Below are 27,262 nucleotides of genomic sequence, written 5' to 3' on the forward strand. Positions count from 1 at the left end.
TTTTTGTTGTTTTTTTGATATCATTGAAAAGCTTTTCTTTAAACACATTTCCAAGTACTTTGTTATTACATTTTCTTTCACCAAATTTCAATTCACCGACTTTTACATCAGGCAGTTTGACAATCACATTTGAGTATGTAAGAATATTTTTTATCATGTAATTCAAGGGAAGTGGAATAGCTCTACAGATCTGATTAAAATCTCTATAAGAACAATTTAAACTAAACTTTTCTACAAATGTATTAAATTGCAATAAATTTCCATTTACATCCAACAAGTCAGTAACATATAGGATTTTTTTTATCATCCCATTCTTGCTTAAATAAGGTCTTCCTGTTGATAGTGATGGTTCTATTATTCCACCAGGTGGAGCTGTGCGGCATTTTAAGGACTTTTGGAGAGTAAAATCCTCCTCCGTCTCGGATGACGTCATTGCGTGCGACTCGCGAGTAGTTTTTTTTTTCTTTATTGTAGTTTTCAATTTATTATTAATTATTAATCCACTTTTTGACATTTCAATCATCAATTTTATACATTTTAAGGACTTTTGGAGAGTAAAATCCTCGTCCCTCGGGGATAAATAAAGTTTTTCTGAATCTGAATCTGACGTCATCTCGGCGCGCCGCTCCGCCACGGCAGCGAGGCAGCAAGATGGCGGCGTCCCGGCAGCCGCCGCTGCTCGTCCTGCTCTGCCTCGTCTCCCTGTTTCCCGCCGCCGCCGCGCTGCTCGACGGGCTCTACTGCGGCGGCACGAACTGCTACGACGTGCTCGGGGTCGCGCGCGAGGCTTCGCGGGCCGAGATTGCGCGCGCATACCGGCAGCTGGCGCGCGTGCACCACCCGGACCGGTCCGCGCATGCGCAGCAGCAGGCCGCCACCGAGCGCTTCCTGCTCATCGCGACAGCTTACGAGACTCTGAAGGTACAGCCGGGGTTGCCAGATCTGACGGGTTTCAGCCTAAAACCCGCCGAAATAATGAAAAAAACAGATAAAATCCGACATTAACCAATTATTCAATTATTTCTCCTAAATATTTAGTAAAAAGTCCAAAAAGCAGCCAAAATATGGCAATTATTCAATTATTTCTCCTAAATATTTAGTAAAAACTCCAAAAAGCAGACAAAATATGGCAATTATTCAATTATTTCTCCTAAATATTTAGTAAAAACTCCAAAAAGCAGCCAAAATATTTATTTTCAGCCCAATTGTCATTGCGTGCGACTCGCGAGTAGTTTTTTTTTTTTTATTGTAGTTTTCAATTCATTATTAATTATTATTAATTATTAATCCACTTTTTGACATTTCTGGGGGATTTAATCATCAATTTTATACATTTGAAGGACTTTTGGAGGGTAAAAATCTTCCTTCCATCTTGGCTGACGTCAAAATTCCGACTTTAATCCCAGAATTCCGACTTTAATCCAAAAAGTCTGACTTTTATCCCAGAATTCCGACTTTAATGCCGATTTTCATCCCGAAATTCTGACTTTAACCCCAGAATTTTGAGAAAAAAGTCAAAATTCCGACTTTAAACCCAGAATTCCGACTTTAATCCAAAAAGTCTGACTTTTATCCCAGAATTCCGACTTTAATTCCGATTTTCATCCCGAAATTCCGACTTTAATCTCAGAATTTTGAGAAAAAAGTCAAAATTCCGACTTTAAACCCAGAATTCCGACTTTAATGCAAAAAGTCTGACTTTTATCCAAGTATTCCGACTAAAATTCCGACTTTCATCCCGAAATTCCGACTTTAATGCCACTATTTTGGAAAAAATCTATTTTATACGTTTGAATGACTTTTGGAGAGTAAATAATAATAAATAAAATAAATAATAAATGCTGAAATTTGCCCAACCTGGCAACCCATATTATCTCTTTTTTTTATTGAACACAATTTTTTAAACAAGAAAAACACACTTTATACAAAACTGCTAGTAGAGGAAATATAAGAAAAAAGAACATCCTGGAGGTTTCATGAACAAGAGACATATAAACAAAAATAAGATAGATGAGTAAAGTTAATACAAAGGAACAGTAAGGCATTTTAAAGCAAATAACATCGACATTTCAGAAAGAGACTTAAAATAAAACATACTTTGATATATCGGTTAATAATTTTTTTGCAGAGTTATTTGACTTAATATTTTTTAAAGAAACAAAAAAACGTTTGAAATCATTTATAAAAACAAATGAAAGAGGCTTCATTTTTCTCCACTTACAACAATGTATGTGGTATTTATTTATCCAGTAAGAGAATGACATTAACTAAGAAGGACACTGATTTGTCAATAGTATCTATATAAAAAATAATGTTAACGATTTCTAAATTTGGAATGTCATTCATTTTTAAAGATGGCAACCCATATTCTCAAGACGAAATAAATAAACTTTTTCATGATTAAGGTTCTAAAATGCAGACCCTTGGATGGAGATTTAAGACTTTTTAATACCATTTTCAAACTAAATTTAGGTCCAGGTTGCCAGATCGGACAGGTTGAGAAAAAGAAAAAAAAGAAGGAAAAAAGGAATGATGAAAAAACAGCCCGAATTAAACATTTTCTATGTTAAAACTGTCAATTATTACATTGTTTGTTAAAATTTCTCCTAAATATTTAGTAAAAAACAGGAAAGTATATATTTTTCAGCCCAATTGTGCTGAAACTTGCCCAACCTGGCAACCCATATTCTCTCTTTTTTTTTTTTATATTGAACACAATTTTTTAAAGAAGAAAAACACTATACAAAACTGCTAGTAGAGGAAATATAAAAAAAAAGAACATCTTGGAGGTTTTATGAACAAGACATATAAACAAAAATAAGAGACAAGTAGACAAGAGTTATTTGACTTAATATTTTTTAAAGAAACAAAAAAACTTTTGAAATCATTTATAAAAACAAAGGAAAGAGGCTTCATTTTTCTCCACTTACAACAATGTATGTGGTATTTATTTAGCCAGTAAGAGAATGACATTAACTAAGGACACTGATTTGTCAATAGTATCTATATAAAAAATAACTTTAACGATTTCTAAATTTGGAATGTCATTCATTTTTAAAGATGGCAACCCATATTCTCAAGACGAAATAAATAAACTTTTTCATGATTAAGGTTCTAAAATGAAGACCCTTGGATGGAGATTTAAGACTTTTTAATACTATTTTCAAACTAAATTTAGGTCCAGGTTGCAGATTGGACAGGTTGAGAAAAAAAGAGAAAAAGAAAAAAAAGAAGGAAAAAGGGAATGATGAAAAAACTGCCCGAATTAAACATTTTCTATGTTAAAACGGTCAATTATTACATTGTTTGTTAAAATTTCTCCTAAATATTTAGTAAAAAACAGGAAAATATATATATTTTTTAATTTTTCAGTCCAATTTGGCTGAAACTTGCCCGACCTGGCAACACAAATTTAGGAGATTCTCCTCAAAATGATGAAATTAACTCTATAATGATTAACATTCTAAAATAAATCTTGGATTGATATTTAAGACTTTTTAAGACCATTTTCAAAGAAAATTGAAGACATTACCCAGGTTAAAACTGGCAATTATTCAATTATTTCTCCTAAATATTTAGTAAAAAGTCCAAAAAGCAGCCAAAATATATATTTTCAGCCCAATTGTGCTGACATTTGCCCAACCTGGCAACCCATATTCTCTTTTTTTTTTTTATTGAACACAACTTTTTAAACAAGAAAAACACACGGTACAAAACTGCTAATAGAGGAAATATAATTAGAAAAAAGAACATCTAGGAGGTTTTATGAACAAGAGACATATAAACAAAAATAAGATAGACAAGTAAAGTTAATACTAGTGATGGGACGATGAAACCTCAAGGAGTTTATTGACACTAAACCAACTGTGTCGTCACTGTATTGATACTGTATTGATACTGTGTTGATACTGTGTTGATACTGTATTGATACTGTATTGATACTGTATTGATACTGTGTTGTTGATACTGTATTGATACTGTGTTGATACTGTGTTGATACTGTATTGATACTGTGTTGATACTGTATTGATACTGTATTGGTACTGTATTGATACTGTATTGATACTGTGTTGATACTGTGTTGATACTGTATTGATACTGTGTTGATACTGTATTGATACTGTGTTGATACTGTGTTGATACTGTATTGGTACTGTATTGATACTGTGTTGATACTGTATTGATACTGTGTTGGTACTGTGTTGATACTGTGTTGATACTGTATTGGTACTGTATTGATACTGTATTGATACTGTGTTGATACTGTGTTGGTACTGTGTTGATACTGTATTGATACTGTGTTGATACTGTGTTGATACTGTGTTGATACTGTGTTGATACTGTGTTGATACTGTGTTGTTGATACTGTATTGATACTGTGTCGATACTGTGTTGATACTGTATTGATACTGTGTTGATACTGTGTTGATACTGTATTGGTACTGTATTGATACTGTGTTGATACTGTATTGGTACTGTATTGATACTGTATTGATACTGTGTTGATACTGTGTTGGTACTGTGTTGATACTGTATTGATACTGTGTTGATACTGTGTTGGTACTGTGTTGTTGATACTGTATTGATACTGTGTCGATACTGTGTTGATACTGTATTGATACTGTGTTGTTGATACTGTATTGATACTGTGTTGATACTGTATTGATACTGTGTTGATACTGTGTTGATACTGTATTAATACTGTGTTGATACTGTATTAATACTGTGTTGATACTGTGTTGATACTGTGTTGATACTGTGTTGATACTGTGTTGATACTGTGTTGTTGATACTGTATTGATACTGTGTCGATACTGTGTTGATACTGTATTGATACTGTGTTGTTGATACTGTATTGATACTGTGTTGATACTGTATTGATACTGTGTTGATACTGTGTTGATACTGTATTAATACTGTGTTGATACTGTATTGATACTGTGTTGGTACTGTGTTGATACTGTGTTGATACTGTGTTGGTACTGTATTGATACTGTGTTGATACTGTGTTGGTACTGTGTTGATACTGTATTGATACTGTATTGATACTGTATTGATACTGTGTTGTTGATACTGTATTGATACTGTGTTGATACTGTATTGATACTGTGTTGATACTGTGTTGATACTGTATTGATACTGTGTTGATACTGTGTTGATACTGTATTGATACTGTGTTGATACTGTATTGATACTGTGTTGATACTGTATTGATACTGTGTTGATACTGTGTTGGTACTGTGTTGATACTGTGTTGATACTGTGTTGGTACTGTGTTGATACTGTGTTGATACTGTGTTGGTACTGTGTTGATACTGTATTGATACTGTGTTGATACTGTGTTGGTACTGTGTTGATACTGTATTGATACTGTATTGATACTGTGTTGGTACTGTGTTTATACTGTGTTTATACTGTGTTGATACTGTGTTGGTACTGTGTTGATACTGTATTAATACTGTGTTGATACTGTGTTGATACTGTATTAATACTGTGTTGATACTGTATTAATACTGTGTTGGTACTGTATTGATACTGTGTTGATACTGTGTTGTTGATACTGTATTGATACTGTGTCGATACTGTGTTGATACTGTATTGATACTGTGTTGTTGATACTGTATTGATACTGTGTTGATACTGTGTTGTTGATACTGTATTGATACTGTGTCGATACTGTGTTGATACTGTATTGATACTGTGTTGTTGATACTGTATTGATACTGTGTTGATACTGTATTGATACTGTGTTGATACTGTATTGATACTGTGTTGATACTGTGTTGATACTGTGTTGGTACTGTGTTGGTACTGTGTTGGTACTGTGTTGGTACTGTGTTGGTACTGTGTTGATACTGTGTTGATACTGTATTGATACTGTGTTGTTGATACTGTATTGATACTGTATTGATACTGTGTTGATACTGTGTTGGTACTGTGTTGGTACTGTGTTGGTACTGTGTTGATACTGTGTTGATACTGTGTTGATACTGTGTTGTTGATACTGTATTGATACTGTGTTGATACTGTGTTGGTACTGTGTTGGTACTGTGTTGGTACTGTGTTGGTACTGTGTTGATACTGTGTTGATACTGTGTTGTTGATACTGTATTGATACTGTGTTGATACTGTGTTGGTACTGTGTTGGTACTGTGTTGGTACTGTGTTGGTACTGTGTTGGTACTGTATTGATACTGTGTTGATACTGTGTTGATACTGTGTTGATACTGTGTTGATACTGTGTTGATACTGTGTTGTTGATACTGTATTGATACTGTGTTGATACTGTGTTGGTACTGTGTTGGTACTGTGTTGGTACTGTGTTGGTACTGTGTTGATACTGTGTTGATACTGTATTGATACTGTGTTGTTGATACTGTATTGATACTGTATTGATACTGTGTTGATACTGTGTTGGTACTGTGTTGGTACTGTGTTGATACTGTGTTGTTGATACTGTATTGATACTGTGTTGATACTGTGTTGGTACTGTGTTGGTACTGTGTTGGTACTGTGTTGGTACTGTGTTGGTACTGTGTTGATACTGTGTTGATACTGTATTGATACTGTGTTGTTGATACTGTATTGATACTGTGTTGATACTGTATTGATACTGTATTGATACTGTGTTGTTGATACTGTATTGATACTGTGTTGATACTGTATTGATACTGTGTTGATACTGTGTTGATACTGTGTTGATACTGTGTTGTTGATACTGTATTGATACTGTGTTGATACTGTGTTGGTACTGTGTTGGTACTGTGTTGGTACTGTGTTGGTACTGTGTTGGTACTGTGTTGATACTGTGTTGATACTGTATTGATACTGTGTTGTTGATACTGTATTGATACTGTGTTGATACTGTATTGATACTGTGTTGATACTGTGTTGATACTGTATTAATACTGTGTTGATACTGTATTGATACTGTGTTGGTACTGTGTTGATACTGTATTGGTACTGTATTGATACTGTATTGATACTGTGTTGATACTGTGTTGGTACTGTGTTGATACTGTATTGATACTGTGTTGATACTGTGTTGATACTGTGTTGATACTGTGTTGATACTGTGTTGATACTGTGTCGATACTGTGTTGATACTGTATTGATACTGTGTTGATACTGTGTTGATACTGTATTGGTACTGTATTGATACTGTGTTGATACTGTATTGGTACTGTATTGATACTGTATTGATACTGTGTTGATACTGTGTTGGTACTGTGTTGATACTGTATTGATACTGTGTTGATACTGTGTTGGTACTGTGTTGTTGATACTGTATTGATACTGTGTCGATACTGTGTTGATACTGTATTGATACTGTGTTGTTGATACTGTATTGATACTGTGTTGATACTGTATTGATACTGTGTTGATACTGTGTTGATACTGTATTAATACTGTGTTGATACTGTATTAATACTGTGTTGATACTGTGTTGATACTGTGTTGATACTGTGTTGATACTGTGTTGATACTGTGTTGATACTGTGTTGTTGATACTGTATTGATACTGTGTCGATACTGTGTTGATACTGTATTGATACTGTGTTGTTGATACTGTATTGATACTGTGTTGATACTGTATTGATACTGTGTTGATACTGTGTTGATACTGTATTAATACTGTGTTGATACTGTATTGATACTGTGTTGGTACTGTGTTGATACTGTGTTGATACTGTGTTGGTACTGTATTGATACTGTGTTGATACTGTGTTGGTACTGTGTTGATACTGTATTGATACTGTATTGATACTGTGTTGTTGATACTGTATTGATACTGTGTTGATACTGTATTGATACTGTGTTGATACTGTGTTGATACTGTATTGATACTGTGTTGATACTGTGTTGATACTGTATTGATACTGTGTTGATACTGTATTGATACTGTGTTGATACTGTGTTGATACTGTGTTGATACTGTGTTGGTACTGTGTTGATACTGTGTTGATACTGTGTTGGTACTGTGTTGATACTGTGTTGATACTGTGTTGGTACTGTGTTGATACTGTATTGATACTGTGTTGATACTGTGTTGGTACTGTGTTGATACTGTATTGATACTGTATTGATACTGTGTTGGTACTGTGTTTATACTGTGTTTATACTGTGTTGATACTGTGTTGGTACTGTGTTGATACTGTATTAATACTGTGTTGATACTGTGTTGGTACTGTGTTGATACTGTGTTGATACTGTATTGGTACTGTATTGATACTGTATTGATACTGTGTTGATACTGTGTTGGTACTGTGTTGATACTGTATTGATACTGTGTTGATACTGTGTTGATACTGTGTTGATACTGTGTTGATACTGTGTTGATACTGTGTTGTTGATACTGTATTGATACTGTGTCGATACTGTGTTGATACTGTATTGATACTGTGTTGATACTGTGTTGATACTGTATTGGTACTGTATTGATACTGTGTTGATACTGTATTGGTACTGTATTGATACTGTATTGATACTGTGTTGATACTGTGTTGGTACTGTGTTGATACTGTATTGATACTGTGTTGATACTGTGTTGGTACTGTGTTGTTGATACTGTATTGATACTGTGTCGATACTGTGTTGATACTGTATTGATACTGTGTTGTTGATACTGTATTGATACTGTGTTGATACTGTATTGATACTGTGTTGATACTGTATTAATACTGTGTTGATACTGTGTTGATACTGTGTTGATACTGTGTTGATACTGTGTTGATACTGTGTTGATACTGTGTTGTTGATACTGTATTGATACTGTGTCGATACTGTGTTGATACTGTATTGATACTGTGTTGTTGATACTGTATTGATACTGTGTTGATACTGTATTGATACTGTGTTGATACTGTGTTGATACTGTATTAATACTGTGTTGATACTGTATTGATACTGTGTTGGTACTGTGTTGATACTGTGTTGATACTGTGTTGGTACTGTATTGATACTGTGTTGATACTGTGTTGGTACTGTGTTGATACTGTATTGATACTGTATTGATACTGTATTGATACTGTGTTGTTGATACTGTATTGATACTGTGTTGATACTGTATTGATACTGTGTTGATACTGTGTTGATACTGTATTGATACTGTGTTGATACTGTGTTGATACTGTATTGATACTGTGTTGATACTGTATTGATACTGTGTTGATACTGTATTGATACTGTGTTGATACTGTGTTGGTACTGTGTTGATACTGTGTTGATACTGTGTTGGTACTGTGTTGATACTGTGTTGATACTGTGTTGGTACTGTGTTGATACTGTATTGATACTGTGTTGATACTGTGTTGGTACTGTGTTGATACTGTATTGATACTGTATTGATACTGTGTTGGTACTGTGTTTATACTGTGTTTATACTGTGTTGATACTGTGTTGGTACTGTGTTGATACTGTATTAATACTGTGTTGATACTGTGTTGATACTGTATTAATACTGTATTGATACTGTGTTGATACTGTGTTGATACTGTATTAATACTGTATTGATACTGTGTTGATACTGTGTTGATACTGTATTGATACTGTGTTGATACTGTATTGATACTGTGTTGATACTGTATTAATACTGTGTTGGTACTGTGTTGATACTGTATTGATACTGTATTGATACTGTGTTGATACTGTGTTGATACTGTATTGATACTGTGTCGATACTGTGTTGATACTGTATTGATACTGTGTTGTTGATACTGTATTGATACTGTGTTGATACTGTGTTGTTGATACTGTATTGATACTGTGTCGATACTGTGTTGATACTGTATTGATACTGTGTTGTTGATACTGTATTGATACTGTGTTGATACTGTATTGATACTGTGTTGATACTGTATTGATACTGTGTTGATACTGTGTTGATACTGTGTTGTTGATACTGTATTGATACTGTGTTGATACTGTATTGATACTGTGTTGTTGATACTGTATTGATACTGTGTTGATACTGTATTGATACTGTGTTGATACTGTATTGGTACTGTGTTGATACTGTATTGATACTGTGTTGATACTGTGTTGATACTGTGTTGGTACTGTGTTGGTACTGTGTTGGTACTGTGTTGGTACTGTGTTGGTACTGTGTTGATACTGTGTTGATACTGTATTGATACTGTGTTGTTGATACTGTATTGATACTGTATTGATACTGTGTTGATACTGTGTTGGTACTGTGTTGGTACTGTGTTGGTACTGTGTTGGTACTGTGTTGATACTGTGTTGATACTGTGTTGTTGATACTGTATTGATACTGTGTTGATACTGTGTTGGTACTGTGTTGGTACTGTGTTGGTACTGTGTTGGTACTGTGTTGATACTGTGTTGATACTGTGTTGTTGATACTGTATTGATACTGTGTTGATACTGTGTTGGTACTGTGTTGGTACTGTGTTGGTACTGTGTTGGTACTGTGTTGGTACTGTGTTGATACTGTGTTGATACTGTGTTGATACTGTGTTGTTGATACTGTATTGATACTGTGTTGATACTGTGTTGGTACTGTGTTGGTACTGTGTTGGTACTGTGTTGGTACTGTATTGATACTGTGTTGGTACTGTATTGATACTGTGTTGATACTGTGTTGATACTGTGTTGATACTGTGTTGTTGATACTGTATTGATACTGTGTTGATACTGTGTTGGTACTGTGTTGGTACTGTGTTGATACTGTGTTGATACTGTATTGATACTGTGTTGTTGATACTGTATTGATACTGTATTGATACTGTGTTGATACTGTGTTGGTACTGTGTTGGTACTGTGTTGGTACTGTGTCGATACTGTGTTGATACTGTATTGATACTGTGTTGTTGATACTGTATTGATACTGTGTTGATACTGTATTGATACTGTATTGGTACTGTGTTGTTGATACTGTATTGATACTGTGTTGATACTGTGTTGGTACTGTGTTGTTGATACTGTATTGATACTGTATTGATACTGTGTTGATACTATGTTGATACTGTGTTGATACTGTGTTGATACTGTATTGATACTGTGTTGTTGATACTGTATTGATACTGTGTTGATACTGTATTGATACTGTGTTGATACTGTGTTGATACTGTATTAATACTGTGTTGATACTGTATTGATACTGTGTTGGTACTGTGTTGATACTGTGTTGATACTGTGTTGATACTGTGTTGATACTGTGTTGATACTGTATTGATACTGTGTCGATACTGTGTTGATACTGTATTGATACTGTGTTGTTGATACTGTATTGATACTGTATTGATACTGTGTTGGTACTGTATTGATACTGTGTTGATACTGTGTTGATACTGTATTGATACTGTGTTGATACTGTATTGATACTGTGTTGATACTGTGTTGATACTGTGTTGATACTGTATTAATACTGTGTTGATACTGTATTGATACTGTGTTGGTACTGTATTGATACTGTGTTGATACTGTGTTGATACTGTGTTGATACTGTGTTGGTCACCAATAGCGACCCCTGCAGTCGTTATAAAATCACTGCAGGTAAAGAAATTCCTTGTTCGTGTAAATGCTCAAACTGAGTTGGTATGTAAAATATAGCAAATTAGAGGAAAAATTCAGAGTTACAATTTCTTTACTTATGTGCACATTTGTCAACTTAACTGTTAAATCATATGAAATAAAAGACAAAAAAGTGATTAGTTCATGAATTTTTATTGAGAAACAAATGTTTTTGGAGTGTCTTTGCTCCAAGGCGATTGATAACTTTATAATGATTAACATTCTAAAATTAAGATCCTTGGATTGAGATTTAAGACCATTTTCAAAGAAAAAACTAAGAAACTAAGAACCTGGCCAGGTTGGGCAAATTTCAGCACAACTGGGCTGAAAAATAGATATTTGGGCTTCTTTTTGGAGTTTTTACTAAATATTTAGGAGAACTAATTTAATAGTTGACAGTTTTAACGTGGATAATGTACGATTATGGCTGGTTTTTCATTATTTTGGCGGGTTTTAAGTCACGTTTGGGCTGGAATCTGCCAGATCTGGCAACCTCGACCTCAGTTTGAAACCCCCAGTTTGAAAATGGTATTAAAAAGTCTTAAATCTGAATCCAAGGGTCTTAATTTTATAATCTTAATCATTAAAAAGTTTATTTCATCGTTTTGAGAATATGGGTTGCCAGGTTGGGCAAATATGAATATGAAAAACCAGCGGATATCCAACATTTTCTACGTCAAAACCCGAAATTATGAAATTATTTGCGTATAATATATATACTAATAAATGTATAATTATTGTTCCGTGCAGGATGAGGACTCGCGGCGCGACTACGACTACATGCTGGACCACCCGGACGAGTATTATCAACACTACTACGCGTACTACCGGCGGCGGCTAACGCCGCAGGTGGACGTGCGGCTTGTCGTCCTGGTGGCCGTCTGCGCCATCTCCGTCTTCCAGGTACGGCTAGCTTTAACCTCCAGAAGCAGCAGCGGGATGACCGGGGATGGGGGGGGGGGGCGGGAACACAGGCCAGCACGCAGCTCCCGAGGCTCCGGCCTGCAAACATGCACAAAAGAGAAAAAAGGGGGGCCGGCACAAGAAACTACAGGAACGATGGACAAAAATGATAGCTATGAGATAGTTATAATAAATAAAAATGGTAATGGAGAAGAGAGGAAGGGAAAGGGAGAGGAGAAGAAGGGTGAGAGGCACCGCCCAGCGGATCATGTCGGTGCCCCCTGCAGCATAAGCCTATAGCAGCATATCTTCCACCAAGCTATATTTGAGACTAACTATTATAGTCTTGTTCTATAGCTGCAACTATGACTACTGACTCTAACACACTAGAGTTTACACTACCTAGAGATTTACCAACACCAGCTAGAGGTTTACTAAACACTAACTATAGGCTTTACTAAACAGAAATGTTTTAAGTTTAGTTTTAAAGGTGGAGGTGGTGTCAGCCTCCTTAACTCAGATTGGAAGTTGGTTCCATAGTAATGGTGCCTGATAGCAGAACGCCCGCCCTCCAAATCTACATTTAGATACTCTAGGAACTACGAGTAAACCTGCACTCTGGGAGCGGAGAACTCTGCCAGGAACATAAGGCACTATCAGGTCTTGTAAATACTGCAGAGCTAAGCCGTTTTGGGCTTTATATGCAAGTAATACAATTTTAAATTGGATTCTGAATTTTACGGGTAGCCAATGGAGCGACGCTAACACTGGAGAGACGTGGTCTCTCCTGCTGATTCCTGTCAGCACTCGCGCTGCTGCATTTTGGATCAGCTGACATTCTGACTTTTTTCTCGAAATTGTACTTAATCTTGACATTGCAACTTTTATTTGGACTTTTTTCTCGACGTTTCCACTTTTTTCTCTTCATTTCACCGTTATTCCTCTTCTCCCCACCAGTACTACAGCTGGAGCAGCAGCTACAACGAGGCCATCAACTACCTGCTAACGGTCCCTAAGTACCGGATCCAGGCGGCGGAGCTAGCGAAGCAGCAGGGCCTGATCCTGACCAATCAGAAGGGAAAGAACCGGCGGAACAAGGAGCAGATCCGCGAGCAGGAGGAGCTGGTCCTGCGCGACATCATCAAGACCAAGATCGACATCAAGGGCGGCTACCAGAAGCCCAACGTGTCCGACATCCTGCTCTGCCAGATCTGCCTGTTCCCGTACCGCGCCGCGCGCTACGTAGCCTGGTACGCCGCTTGGGTTTACCGCTTCAGCATCCGCCGGGAGGAATACGGCGACGAGGAGAAGCTCTACCTCGTCAGGTGGGTGGCTGTTTTTTAAATAGCAAAAAATATATATTTTTAATTCTTTCCTTTTTATTTATTTTTATTTTTTACTTTTATTTTTTTTGTTATTTCCTTTTTATTCATTTATTTTTAATTTTAATTTTTCTAAATTATTTCCTTTTTTTCTTTATTTTTAATTTTTACTTTAATTTTTTTAAATTATTTTCTTTTTATTTATTTATCCATTTATTTTTTTATTTTTATGTTTTACTTAAATTTTTTTAATTATTTTCTTTTTATTATTTATAATTTCTTTTTAATTCTTTTTTTTTTCTTTATTTTCTAATTTTAATGTATTTCTTTTTTTTATGTTTTTTTTTACATTTTCTTTTTATTAAAAAAAAAGATTTCTATTTCTTTTCTTTTTTACATTTTTTTTTAAATAAAAAAAGCAAAAATTTCCAAATTTTTGGTTCTTATCTGTAAAAATTTCAGGGTGGGTGTCCAATCATGAGAAGTAAAATGAATTTTTTTGATTTTAGCAAATGCCTGCAATAAAACAAAAAGAGGATTTTCTTTTATAGGGTCTTAATACTATAACCATGTAATATTTCCGTTTTTCTTTTTTTTTTTAAATTTGCAAAAATTTCTACATCCCTGCTTTTTTTCTAAAAAGATGGAGTGTGGAGTTTACAATCGGGAGAAATTAAATGAAATTTTTTGATTTGAGCAAATCGCTGCATTTAAACACATATGGCACAATTGTAAAGGGTTTCAGTAGGTTGAACATGTGATATATCCGTTTTTCTTTTTTTTTAATTTGCAAAAATGTCTACATTTTTGGTTCTTATCTGTAAAAATTTCGGGGTGGGTGTCCAATCATGAGAAGTAAAATTATTTTTTTTAATTTTAGCAAACAGCTGCAATGAAACAAAAAGGGCAACATTTGAAAGGGTCTGAATAAGTATGTAGCGGGTTCTTTCAGAATAAAGCGGATCCTTTCAGAATAAAGCAGGTTCTAACATGGGGGCGGGGCTTGTGATTGGACAGGAAGTACATGAAGATGTCGCAGTCGCAGTTCGACAGCCTGGAGACGAGTAGCAGGGAGACGTTTCTGGAACGGCGGCTCTGGGTCCGAGAGAACTACGAGGTAAAAAAAAACAAACACCCTTTTCCTACTTTTCCTAAATTTATCAATTTTTTGTTACTTTTCACCTTTTCTAAATTTTAGTACAATTACTTTTATTTTGAAGGAACGCATTTGTGCATATTACTACATTTAAGCATACTTGATTTGTGCATACTAGATTTATGCATACTACTAGATTTATTTATGCATACTACTAGATTTACGTGTGCATACTACATTAATGCAAGTAGTATGCACAAATCTAGTAGTATCCAAAGGAGTATGTGCATACTAGATTAGTGCATACTAGATTAGTGCATACTAGATTAGTGCATACTAGATTAGTGCATACTTCTTGATTTGTGCATACTTGCTTTGTGCATACTACTAGATTTGTGCATACTACTTGCATTAATGTAGTATGCACACGTAAATCTAGTAGTATGCATAAATAAATCTAGTTGTATGCACACATAAATCTAGTAATATGCACACAAATCTAGTTGTATGCATAAATCTAGTAGTATGCACACATAAATCTAGTAGTATGCATAAATCTAGTAGTATGCACACATAAATCTAGTAGTATGCAAATAAATCTAGTATGCACAAATCTAGTAGTATGCATACATCTAGTAGTATGCACACATAAATCTAGTAGTATGCATACATAAATCTAGTAGTATGCACACATAAATCTAGTATGCACACACAAGTCTAGTAGTATGCGTAAATCTAGTAGTATGCATACATAAATCTAGTAGTATGCACACAAGTCTAGTAGTATACATACATAAATCTAGTAGTATACATAAATCTAGTATGCACTAATCTAGTAGTATGCACACACAAATCTAGTAGTATGCACTAATCTAGTAGTATGCACTAATCTAGTAGTATGCGTAAATCTAGTAGTATGCATACATAAATCTAGTATGCACACACAAGTCTAGTAGTATACACAAATCTAGTATGCACTAATCTAGTAGTATGCGTAAATCTAGTAGTATGCACACATAAATCTAGTAGTATACATACATCTAGTATGCACTAATCTAGTAGTATGCACACATAAATCTAGTAGTATGCACACACAAGTCTTGTAGTATGCACACAAATCTAGTAGTATGCACACAAGTCTTGTAGTATGCACACTAATCTAGTAGTATGCACACAAAGTCGTAATATTACGACTTTATTGTCGTAATATTACGACTTTATTGTCGTAATATTACGACTTTATTGTCGTAATATTACGATTACGACTTTACCTAATAAAACTTTATTGACACCAGGACTACCGGCGGGAGCAGGAGGAGGAGATGAAGGCCAAGATGGCCGCCGACCCGCGCATGAAGCGCTACCGGCGCTGGATGAAGACGGAGGGACCGGGACGGCTCACCTTCGCCGAGGACTGAAAATAAAACTCTACTAAACATAAAAACACAAAATCACCACCTTGTTGTTTACGCTCGTTTAAAGACGGAGAAACGCCAGACTCTTTCCACGGCGTCTTCTCATCTCCGGCCACCAGGTGGCGGGAAACGAGCATCCGCCGCCGTTAGCGAGACGGAGACGAAGAAGAAGGATGATGCAGCAAAAAATCCAGAGAAGAAGAAACCCCAAAAAAAAACAACTTTAAATTATTTTTTTTGGTGAAGAAATTAATGAATTATTTAACCTAAATACTACCTAAAATGAAGTATTTAGGTTGTTTTTTTTCTTCACCAATAAAACGCAATTAAAGGTTTTTATTTTTCTTCTTTTTTTCTTCACCCAAAAAAAAATATATATTTTTTTCTCCCTTTTTTTTTCTTCAAAAAAGTTTTTTTTTTTTTCTCTTTTCCTCAAGTTTTTCTTCTATTTTTTCTTTATCAATAAAAATATATGAAATAAATTAAAAAGGGTTTATTTGTTTCTTTTTTCTCCTTTCTTTAAACTAGAACTAGTGGAACATAGAACTAGTTTAATATAGAATTAGTTTAACATAGAACTAGTTTAAACTAGAACTAGTTGAACATAGAACTAGTTTAACGTAGAAATAGTTGAACATGGAACTAATTTAAACTAGAACTAGTCTAACATAGATCTAGTTTAAACTAGAACTAGTTTAAACTAGAACTAGTTTAACATAGATCTAGTTTAACATAGAACTAGTTTAACGTAAAATAGTTTAACATAGAACTAGTTTAAACTAGAACTAGTTTAACATAGATCTAGTCTAACATAGAACTAGTTTAACATAGAACTAGTTTAAACTAGAACTAGTTTAACATAGAACTAGTTTAACATAGAACTAGTTTAACATAGAACTAGTTTAACATAGAACTAGTCTAACGTAGAACTAGTTTAACAAAGAACTAGTTTAACGTAGAACTAGTTTAACGTAGAACTAGTTTAACATAGAACTAGTTTAACATAGAACTAGTTTAACATAGAACTAGTTTAACGTAGAACTAGTTTAACATAGAACTAGTTTAACATAGAACTAGTTTAACGTAGAACTAGTTTAACGTAGAACTAGTTTAACGTAGAACTAGTTTAACATAGAACTAGTTTAACATAGAACTAGTTTAACGTAGAACTAGTTTAACGTAGAACTAGTTTAACGTAGAACTAGTTTAACGTAGAACTAGTTTAACGTAGAACTAGTTTAACGTAGAACTAGTTTAACATAGAACTAGTTTAACATAGAACTAGTTTAAACTAAAACTAGTTTAACATAGAACTAGTTTAACATAGAACTAGTTTAAACTAAAACTAGTTTAACATAGAACTAGTTTAACATAGAACTAGTTTAAACTAAAACTAGTTGAACATAGAACTAGTTAAAACTAGAACTAGACTTACATAGAACTAGTTTAATATAGAACTAGTTTAACATAGACCTAGTTTAAACTAAAACTAGTTGAACATAGAACTAGTTAAAACTAGAACTCAAAGTCTTTTTGGCGTCTCCAAATGTACATTTTTGGAAAGGTCTAGACACAATCTTACAAAAACACGTGTAAAATACTCATTTTTTGTGGTATTGTTATCAAACTTTCACTAGATAAGAATTCAATCTGTGTCTCGTTGTGTTCTCCAGCTAATAAGACACAGATTCATCTGAAACATCTGGTTACAAAACAAAGAAAAACCTTCTATTTCAGTGTGTTCAAACTGAGATTACTGAATTCTAGTAGCAGTTACAGATTCTGACAGTTGGGGAAAAACTTCAGAGTGTTATCTTTCAAAAGAACCAGAACCATGAACTTCACGCTTGTACCGTCTTCGGGTCAAAATGACCTAATTCTCCTTCCTCCCTTCCTCTTTCCTTCCTTCCTTCCTTCCTTCCTTCCTTCCTTCCTTCCTTCCTTCCTTCTTTTCTCCCTTCTTTCCTTCTTTCTTCCCTTCTTTCCTTCCTTCCTTCCTTCCTTCCTTCCTTCCTTCCTTCTTTCCTCCCTTCCTTCTTTTCTCGTTTTTCTCTCCCTTCCTTCCTTCCTTCCTCTCTTCTTTCCTTCCTTCTTTCCTCCCTTTCTTTCTTTCTTTCTTTCTTTCTTTCTTTCTTTCTTTCTTTCTTTCTTTCTTTCTTTCTTTCCTCCCTTCTTCCCTTCCTCCCTCCTTGACCCAAAGACAGCACAAAGGTTAAACAATTAACTCAACAATTAATAATAATTAAGCTAAATAAAATGATAGCATTAGCACTAGCAGTAGCATTTATGTGCACATTTCTAGTGTGTGTTGTTGTTGTTGTTCTTTCCTTCCATCCTTCCTTCCTTCCTTCCTTCCTTCCTTCCTTCCTTCCTTCCTTCCTTCCTTCCTTCCTTCCTTCCTTCCTTATATTATTAGTAATTGTTAGCCATTAGCCGCTGGCTGACGTTAGAGGGACAGAAAAGCAGCTGCTCGTCTCTCTGGGCCTTTTTACCCTCCGTTTCAGAGATCATGGGGTTTTAATTTAAAGTAATTTAAGTTGCAATCCCCCACTTTGCTGCATGTGTTTGTGCTTTTAGTGGCTGAAAAAATGAACGTGGAGGAATCTTGAGTTTGAACAAAAACAGCGTTGTTTACGCCCGTCGTAGTTGCACAAAACGGTTTTTAATAAACTGGGAGGAAAGAAACTGCTACTAAGATGCGACTTTACCGTTCAAACACTTCAAATCCTCCAGTTTTCACCAACAGCTACTTTTGTATTGGAAACTTTTGTATAATCATAATTTTACAGTCCAGAACAAGTCGTTGTAAAACAAGAACTGGATGTAAAAAGATATTTGGTCTGTCCTTCCTTTAGGTGATATGGTGGTGATTTGTTATCATATGACAACTTTTGCCGTAAAGGTATTCTCCCTGATGTGGAAGAGCTAGCAAGAATTTTGAAAGAGGCACCTCTAAGCCCAGCCCATTCGGTCCGAATGATACGGATTGGTCCAGGTCCAGGAAGGGAAAGAACCAATCAGATGCCTTCATTTTAAACCACGCCCCCCGCCCTGTCCCATGCGCGCACTCGCTTCCAGCCCCCCGTGTCCACTTCTCACGGGTCCTCCTGGGCTCACAGTGTCCCAGTGTAACCCCCTCCCTCGGAGGGGCCACGGAGCCCAGTAGATATTTCCAGAGCGGCTCGGTCCCGCTGTGTGAGAGCGGGGAGCAGAGCCGTTAGACCGGGCTGCTGCTGCAGGACTCTGCCCAGCAGCAGCTCCTGCAGCAGCAGCCCGCGGGGACACGTGCAGCCGCCGCAGCTCCGGCTCAGAAGCTGTATGGGGGTCCGTGGGGATGGAGGCGTCTCCATCACGGCGAGAGCGGAGGGCGCCGGTGCACGGCACGGCACCGCAGCGGCTGGCGGAGTGCTGCGCCAGCCGGGGACGCGGCGGGAGCACACACACACACACACGTAGCCACAGCTACGCCGTAGGCTACGGCGTAGACGCCGTAGGGTACGCCGTAGCCGTGGCTTTAGAGCCTGCAGCGCACCGCAGCGCTGCCGTGCCGTGCACCGGCGCTCTCCGGGATGGAGACGCCGGTGGGCAGGACGCACGTTTGGGTGGGCACAGCCCCCCCTGCCCCCCCTAAAACCGGCCTCGCTTACAGGTGAATGAGACATGGGGTAGTTTTGCTGTAAATGTGCTGTCCAAAATGTTTAATAATCGTGCGCGTTTGTGTTTGTGGGGGCGAGGCTTTGGACGGAGCGCTCGTGGGTGGGGGCGGGGGGGGGGGGGGCGGGGCTTAGAGGAGGCGCCACTTTCAAATCTTGCTAGCTCTCGGAAGTTGCATAGAATAACTTTAAAGGAGCATGAGGCTCCTTTTAAGAAATGAGACTCTCTAGCGCCACCCTTCACCACGACGGCCATTGGGGGTACTGCAGCCAACAGTGAAGCCGGCACGGGAGAACGGGGAGAACGCACATACAGCACACAGCCTGTTCAAGGCAACGGAGAGATACACTAGAGGAAACATTCTTTTTGGTTTGGAACGCTTCATCTGATATTATTACTAGAAAACTTAAAATGTATACGAATTTCTTTCATAAATCCTGCCTCAATCCTGCCTCATGCTCCTTTAAATACGACCGTAAAACATTTAAATCTATCACCAACGCAAATCTGTTTTGAATTTGATAAAAGGTGTTTTAACTAATTCCTACTCCCATCAATCTTCATTTTCCACAACTTTTGGTTGGTGGCTATGACTTTAATGAGTTTAAAATTCCAAACAAATCAATTATATTAGATTATCAATTATATCAATTATATAATTAATTAATTAATTTATTTATTTTCTTTTCCTTCTGTTTTCTCTCAAATGGACCTGTTCCTTGAACCATTTTGATGAAGATTGATGCCATGTTGTTTGTATATAAAGATATTTTCAATAAAAAAAAAAAAAAAAAACACAAAAATAGTTTGAACTAAAAACGGCATTTTTTACATGTGTCATAGTTGCACAAAACCTAACCCTAACCCGCTTTTCACGGCGTTTTTTGTGCTCAAATGGCGTTTTTTTACGGCGTTTTTTGTGCCCAAAACGGCGTTTTTCCGCCCCCTGTGTTCGGCAGCGCGTTCATTCCAGCCCCGTTTTTGGCCCTTATGTCTTTCCGTAGAGAGCCCCGCCCCCGGGGTTGATCACGTGTCCAGGATCCTGATGACGTGTCCCGGAGCAAGATGGCCGACCAGAGCAGGCAAACAAAACTCGCCGCAGCCAAGAAAAAGGTAAATTTACACAATAATAGCGACAAATCCCGCCCCAAACGGACCCGGTACCCGGTTCCGTACCCGGCTCGCTGTTCGGTTCCGGTCCGGTTCCTGTCTGCCGGGTTTCCGCGGGGCGGACGTTGCCGTTAACACGTTGCCGGGCCGCTGCGCACCGCGCGGCCGGCCTGCGGTGCGCCTGTGGCGGCTGCGCTGAGCAGGAGAGACCGGGGATCCCGCCGGGGCCTGTGCTGCTCAGCACTGACGTTTACCGGTCATTTTATTATTATTATGTTATTATATATTATATATTATATATATATTATAATATATATTATATATATTATTATTATTATTATTATTATTATTTTATTTTTGTATTTATTATTCCTGGTTAATAGATGAAATGAGAAAGATGAGATGAACTACAGTGGCAGCGGTGGATGTATGGAATAAATTAGATATAGATTTGAAATTATGTAGAACTTTAACTTTATTTTAAAAAACTTTGAAAAGAAGGATGATTTCCTTATATTAAATTAATGAGTGGCTTGATGTTTATGGAGGATTTTTTGTGCCAAAATTAAATGAATAAATATATCATTAATTAATTAAAATGGGAATGAAATATATCATTAATTAATTAAATGTGTCATTAATTAATTAAAATTAGAATGAAATATGTCATTCATTAATTAAAATACAATTCATTTTAAGTAAAAATATATATTTATTATTTCAGCATTTAATTAATTAATGACACATTTAATTTATGATTTCGTGTTGCTGAATCATGAAATGTAAATGTAAAACTGTCAGTTTCTCAGTGGGCGGAGCTCCTGTCATGTTTAGAAAGGCTCCTCTTCTACCTCCAGTTTCAGACCAAAGCAGCGGATTCCACTAGATTTGCGTTAGCTCCGCCCACTGAGTTTGACGAGTGAAACTGACAGTTTACATTTACATTTCTTGAATGAACGTGTCATTAATTAATTAAATGCAGTTTTACATTTCATGATTCACACGCAAAACGAAATCATTAATTAAATGTGTCATTAATTAATTAAATGCTGAAATAATAAATATATATTTTTACTTAAAATGAATTGTATTTTAAATATTTAATGACATATTTCATTCTAATTTTAATTAATTAATGACACATTTAATTAATTAATGATATATTTCATTCCCATTTTAACTAATTAATGATGTATTTATTTAATTTTGGCACAAAAAAATCCTCCATAGATGTTGATTTGGGTATTTATTTAATTGGTGATTTGCTTTGATTTTTTAAGGATGAAGGAAACGTGTAACTGCACCTTATTTTAAAAATCTTTTTTTATTTCTTGAGGAATGTTTGTTATCCCCACAGAGGCAATTTGTTTTACTGGCAGTCTTTCTCTTACTTTTTGCTTTTATTTCATTAATTTAATTAATCTTTTGAGGGAAGGCAAATAATAAGCTTTGCTTCAGCTACACCTCTTGCGGTCTAGATGTTATTTGTTTATTTGTATATTAGAAACTTTTTTGTAATGTTTTCTTTGAACAGTTGAACGTTTTCTTGTTGTCAGTTTTATTCTTGTTTTTTTTTTTTTTTTTTTTTGTGTCATGACCGAAAATAAACTAAACTAATATTTCTGGTTATTCCTGGTTAATATTCCTGGTTGTTCCTGGTTAATATTCCTGGTTATTTCCTGGTTAATATTCCTGGTTGTTCCTGGTTAATATTCCTGGTTGTTCCTGGTTAATATTCCTGGTTATTCCTGGTTAATATTCCTGGTTATTTCCTGGTTAATATTCCTGGTTATTTCCTGGTTAATATTCCTGGTTATTTCCTGGTTAATATTCCTGGTTATTCCTGGTTAATAGTCCTGGTTATTTCCTGGTTAATATTCCTGGTTGTTCCTGGTTCTAACCGGGTTGTTCCTGGTTAATATTCCTGGTTAATATTCCTGGTTAATATTCCTGGTTAATATTCCTGGTTGTTCCTGGTTAATATTCTCCTCCAGAGCTTTCGGCCCCGTTAGGGTTGATCTGCTTCCACAGAGCCGTCAGTTACCGGCTGATGGGAGGATATTATTATTATTATTATTATTATTATTATTATTATTATTATTATTATTATTATATAATTAATATATAATAATAATTATTATTAGGATCTGTTCCATTTCCCGGCCGTTTCTCCCGTTTTTCCTGTCAGTTGTGTTTTCCCGCAGAGCTGGAAGAATGAGGCAGAAATGTCCTAGTGTTGTCCTAACTGCTGCTTTTGATTATTTTACCTTAATTTCTTTTTTGTGAAAAAAAGAAAGAAGAGGAAAAAAAACTTTAATTTTTAATTTTTTTGGGGTCAATAAAAAAGGTAAAAAAAAACCCTTTAATATCTTTTTTTGGTGAAGAAAAAAGAAAGAAAGAAGAAAAAAATTGAATTTCTTTTTTGTGAAAAAAAGAAAGAAGGAAATGAAGAAAAAAAACATTGATTTTTTTTGTGAATAAAGAAAAAAAGAGGAAAAAAAACTTTCAATTTTAATTTTTTTGGGTCAATAAAAAAAGGTAAAAAAAACCCTTTAATATCTTTTTTTGGTGAAGAAAAAAAAGAAAGAAAGAAGAAAAAACCATTGAATTTCTTTTTTGTGGAAAAAAAGAAAGAAGAAAATAAAAAAAAAACATTACATTTTTTTTGTGTAAAAAGAAAGAGAGAAGAAGGGCGGGGGCCGTGTGCCCCTGCATCTGTGGGGACTCCGTGACCTTTGGGGTGTCCGCCGGGGTGGCCCCGGGGGGGAGTTGGGTCCGGGGATCGGGCCTCCCCTAGCCGGGGGGTGCGCGGGCGGGCGCGGCGGCGGGGTGGAGCCATTCCCGGGTGTCTATGTCTTATGTTGTCAGTATGAATGGGAGGATGTTGGACCGTTTCCCCCTCCGTCTGGGGGCTCCGGCAGCGCCGGGAGCGCCTGTGGAGGTACGGTGGGGCCCTGGCCCGGCTCGGAGGGCCGGCCCCCGTCTACTGGATGGCCGGTGGGGGAGCGTGGGCGTCCTTCCAAGAACGGCTCTGCTGGTCCTGCCTCCTGGCTTCGGCCTCCGCTCCCCCTCCTTCCCCCCCTACATGATTCATACGCACATAGGCGAGGGGCGGGGGGTCCGGGTCGTGGGGTCCGGGTCGTGGGGGGCATTGTCCCGCGTGGCCCGGCACTCCCCGCCTCACGGTTTTAACAGCAAAATACACTGCACATTCAAGACTTAATAAATACATTTGACAAGGACACGTAGTTCGGGAGGGGGGGGGTCGGTGTCAAATCGATACTTGGCCCTCCCCCTCCCTGTTTTTATGGCATTAATCACATGCACTCAACACCAGGGGCGGGAGGGGGTCCCACATCACCCGCGTTCCCTCGCCAGCCTGGGATAGGTGGGTCGCGATGCCTGGGCCTGGCGGGGCTCGCCGTGCAGCCTGGGGCGCCTTCTGGTGGTGCTGGACCCCCCCCCGGGGAGGGTGCGTGATTGTGCGTGATTGTGCGTCTGTGTATACGTACACACACACACAAATACATACACACATACACACACATAGACATACACATTGGCTTGTTCACCTGCATGCTTGCTCTGTAGTTTTTGGGGTTAGTTAGCGGTAGCTTAGCTCAGACCGTATTCGGATCTCGAGACTTGGGTCGATTGCTGTTCATGTTTTGGTCGGCTCCGTGTCGGTTTTGTGTTTCGTTTGTGGTTTTTGTTGCTGATCTCCAGTGCTTGACTTGTGCCTTCGTGTGTTCCTGCTTCCTGGGTTGGCAGTGGATGTCTTTTTATTTTATAAGCCACAATAATTGTTGAAATCTCTAATATTATTATTATTTCCAAACAGGCTTCTCAAACACTTTTTTTTTCAGCGTGATTGAAAGCATGTAAAGGTTTTCCAGGAAAGGTGTTGGCGCGTCACTGAAAGTCAAAAGCCATTTTCTTCCTTCCTGTTGACGTGTTTGCCGTTTCTCGTCTCTTGTTTCTCAGCTGAAGGAGTTTCAGCAGAAAAGCTCCCCTGCAGGAGAGAAGGGAGCGGGCGGAGCCGGCGGCCCCGGGGCCAAGAAGAAGAGGAAAGTGAAGAGTCGACCTGAAGCTCCGTCAGACCGGGACTCTCCAGACAACGTAAGCCTCATCAACAACATTTACTTTTCCTTCATTCAAAAAAACCTACCGTTGGAATAACGGAAGGAAGGAAGGAAGGGAGAAAAGAAGGAAGGGAGGAGAAAAGAAGGAAGGAAGGAAGGAAGGAATGAAAGAAGGAAGGGGGGAGGAAGGAAGGGAGAAAAGAAGGAAGGGAGAAAGAAAGGAAGGAAGGAAGGAAGTAGCGCTGGGCGGTATGACCAAAAATTTATATCACAGTATTTTTTTTTTTTCATGCACAACTGGGTGTTAATAGGGCTGGGCGATATATCGAGATTTTAATATATATCGATATATTTTCAAACGCGATATGGTACGAGACAATATCGTTTATATCGATTTAAATTTTTTTTATTTTTTTTTTTTATTTTGATATAGCTTATTTTGTGAAAAATTGACTTGAATGTTTTATTTGAGATTTGCACAAATGTTTTGTTATTTGCACAACTGTCAACCTCAGTGGAAAAGTCTGCCTGTTACTGTTTACATTGTATTAATTGTACAGTGTATTTTAATTTAATTGTTATGCAGGAAAGGGATATTTGTTTTATTTTATTCAAGAAGCATTTTTATATATATGCAGGCAGTTTATTTTTATTTCATTTGTTTTATACATGTTGATATTGAGCAGACCTCTGTTAATAAAGGAACCTGTGCGACATTTGGCACGAGGCTTTGTATTAAAACTGACTGTTTTTTTTAAGGGTTTGCCTCAGAAAAAAATGAAGCTAACAGAGATGCTAACAGAGATGCTAACAGAGATGCTATGCTATAATGCTTTGGGGGAAACCCCAATTATGGCACAGAAAAAATATCGAGATATATATCGTGTATCGCCATTCAGCTAGAAAATATCGAGATATGACTTTTGGTCCATATCGCCCAGCCCTAGGTGTTAACCACATTTTCTAATGATTTGGAAAGGAATTGCTGCAGTAAATTGGCTTAGAATGGCCTATTTTACTGTCATGAGGAGGAAATATTGTAAAAAAAACATTAATGTCCACACTAGTATAAATACAGGTTTGCATGGCCTCACGTATGCCTGGCACTAGGACCCCGCGGACGCATGGTGTGTCGTCAGCTGTGTTTTCCTTCATGCTTCCCTGCAGCGTCACAAACACAAACACACGTACCTGCAGAAACATTTCTTTATATCATGTTGTCTGTTGCCCACGATATTTTTTCTTTTTTTGGCCGGCGCCTTAGTTGGCTAGTTACGAACTCTATACATCCCATAATGTATAATAATATGCCCGCGCTCTCAGCAGCGGTACTCGCATCGTTAAGGCTGATTTATGGTTCCGCGTTACACCAACGCAGATCCTACGGCCAGAGACGTTCTATAACCGAGACAGCCCACTACGGTTGTGTTTCCTGTATCTGTGTCACGTGACTGCCCCGCCCCCTCCCCTAGCCCCGCCCCTTTAGGAGACCGGAAGTAGGTCCTGAGTCTATTGAGTCCTATGGGAAAAGTGAACGTGAGCACAGATTATTACCAATTCCTTCGCCCCATAGTAACCTAAGTAAATATGGGACCCATTTTTCAAAAGCCACAAACCTTCTGAACATTCTGACACCAAAATGGACATTTTCAGACCGACAGATTAGGAGGAAAATAAACTTTGTTTGAGACCTGTCTCTGTCTGAGCAACACACTCTCGCGAGATTTGGCTCTCATCGTTTTCCCAACGGATAAAATGAAGTTTAAAACTAAAATAAAACTTGCTTCTTTGCTTAATAATACTGTTATTTTTATTATTTAAGCCTTTTTTGGAAGAAAGTTGCACTGTATCTAGTGTTGTATGTATGCGCTACAGCGTTCCCAACGTTGTGTACGCTACTGTACATACTCACCGGTATTACGGTATATGAAACATTCATATAAGAAAAATAAACACCGGTATTCGGTATGGACCGGTATACCACCCAGCACTGGAAGGAAGGGAGGAAAGAAGGAAGGAAGGAAGGGAGGAAAGGAAAAAAAGGAAGGAAGGGAAGAAGGGAGAAAAGAAGGAAGGAAGGGAGAAAAGAAGGAAGGAACGAAGGAAGGAAGGAAGGAAGGGAGAGAGAAAAGAAGGAAAGAAGGA

The 27,262-nt window shown here is 37.2% G+C and overlaps 2 protein-coding genes across 8 annotated transcripts in view; both read left to right on the forward strand.

The window, feature by feature from the left end:
• The first annotated feature begins 608 nt into the window (after window positions 1-608).
• Window positions 609-16,684, forward strand: dnajc25 (DnaJ (Hsp40) homolog, subfamily C, member 25). Its single transcript, XM_061733242.1, has 5 exons — window positions 609-921; window positions 12,286-12,438; window positions 13,396-13,763; window positions 14,778-14,877; window positions 16,152-16,684. The coding sequence occupies exons 1-5, from the start codon at window positions 652-654 to the stop codon at window positions 16,272-16,274; spliced, it is 1,014 nt and encodes a 337-aa protein (XP_061589226.1). The 5' UTR covers window positions 609-651; the 3' UTR covers window positions 16,275-16,684.
• Window positions 16,685-20,974: 4,290 nt separating this feature from the next.
• Window positions 20,975-27,262, forward strand: part of LOC133454896 (golgin subfamily A member 2-like) — a 52,516-nt gene continuing 46,228 nt past the window's right edge. For all 7 annotated transcript variants that reach the window (XM_061733614.1, XM_061733615.1, XM_061733616.1 and 4 more), the window contains exons 1-2: window positions 20,975-21,038; window positions 25,020-25,154. In XM_061733614.1, coding sequence (XP_061589598.1) covers window positions 20,991-21,038; window positions 25,020-25,154 — 183 coding nt within the window. In that variant the 5' untranslated portion in view covers window positions 20,975-20,990. The remainder of the gene's footprint in view (window positions 21,039-25,019; window positions 25,155-27,262) is intronic.

Source organism: Cololabis saira, chromosome 11 (assembly GCF_033807715.1).
Source record: "Cololabis saira isolate AMF1-May2022 chromosome 11, fColSai1.1, whole genome shotgun sequence".
In the NCBI taxonomy this organism is placed as follows: domain Eukaryota; kingdom Metazoa; phylum Chordata; class Actinopteri; order Beloniformes; family Belonidae; genus Cololabis; species Cololabis saira.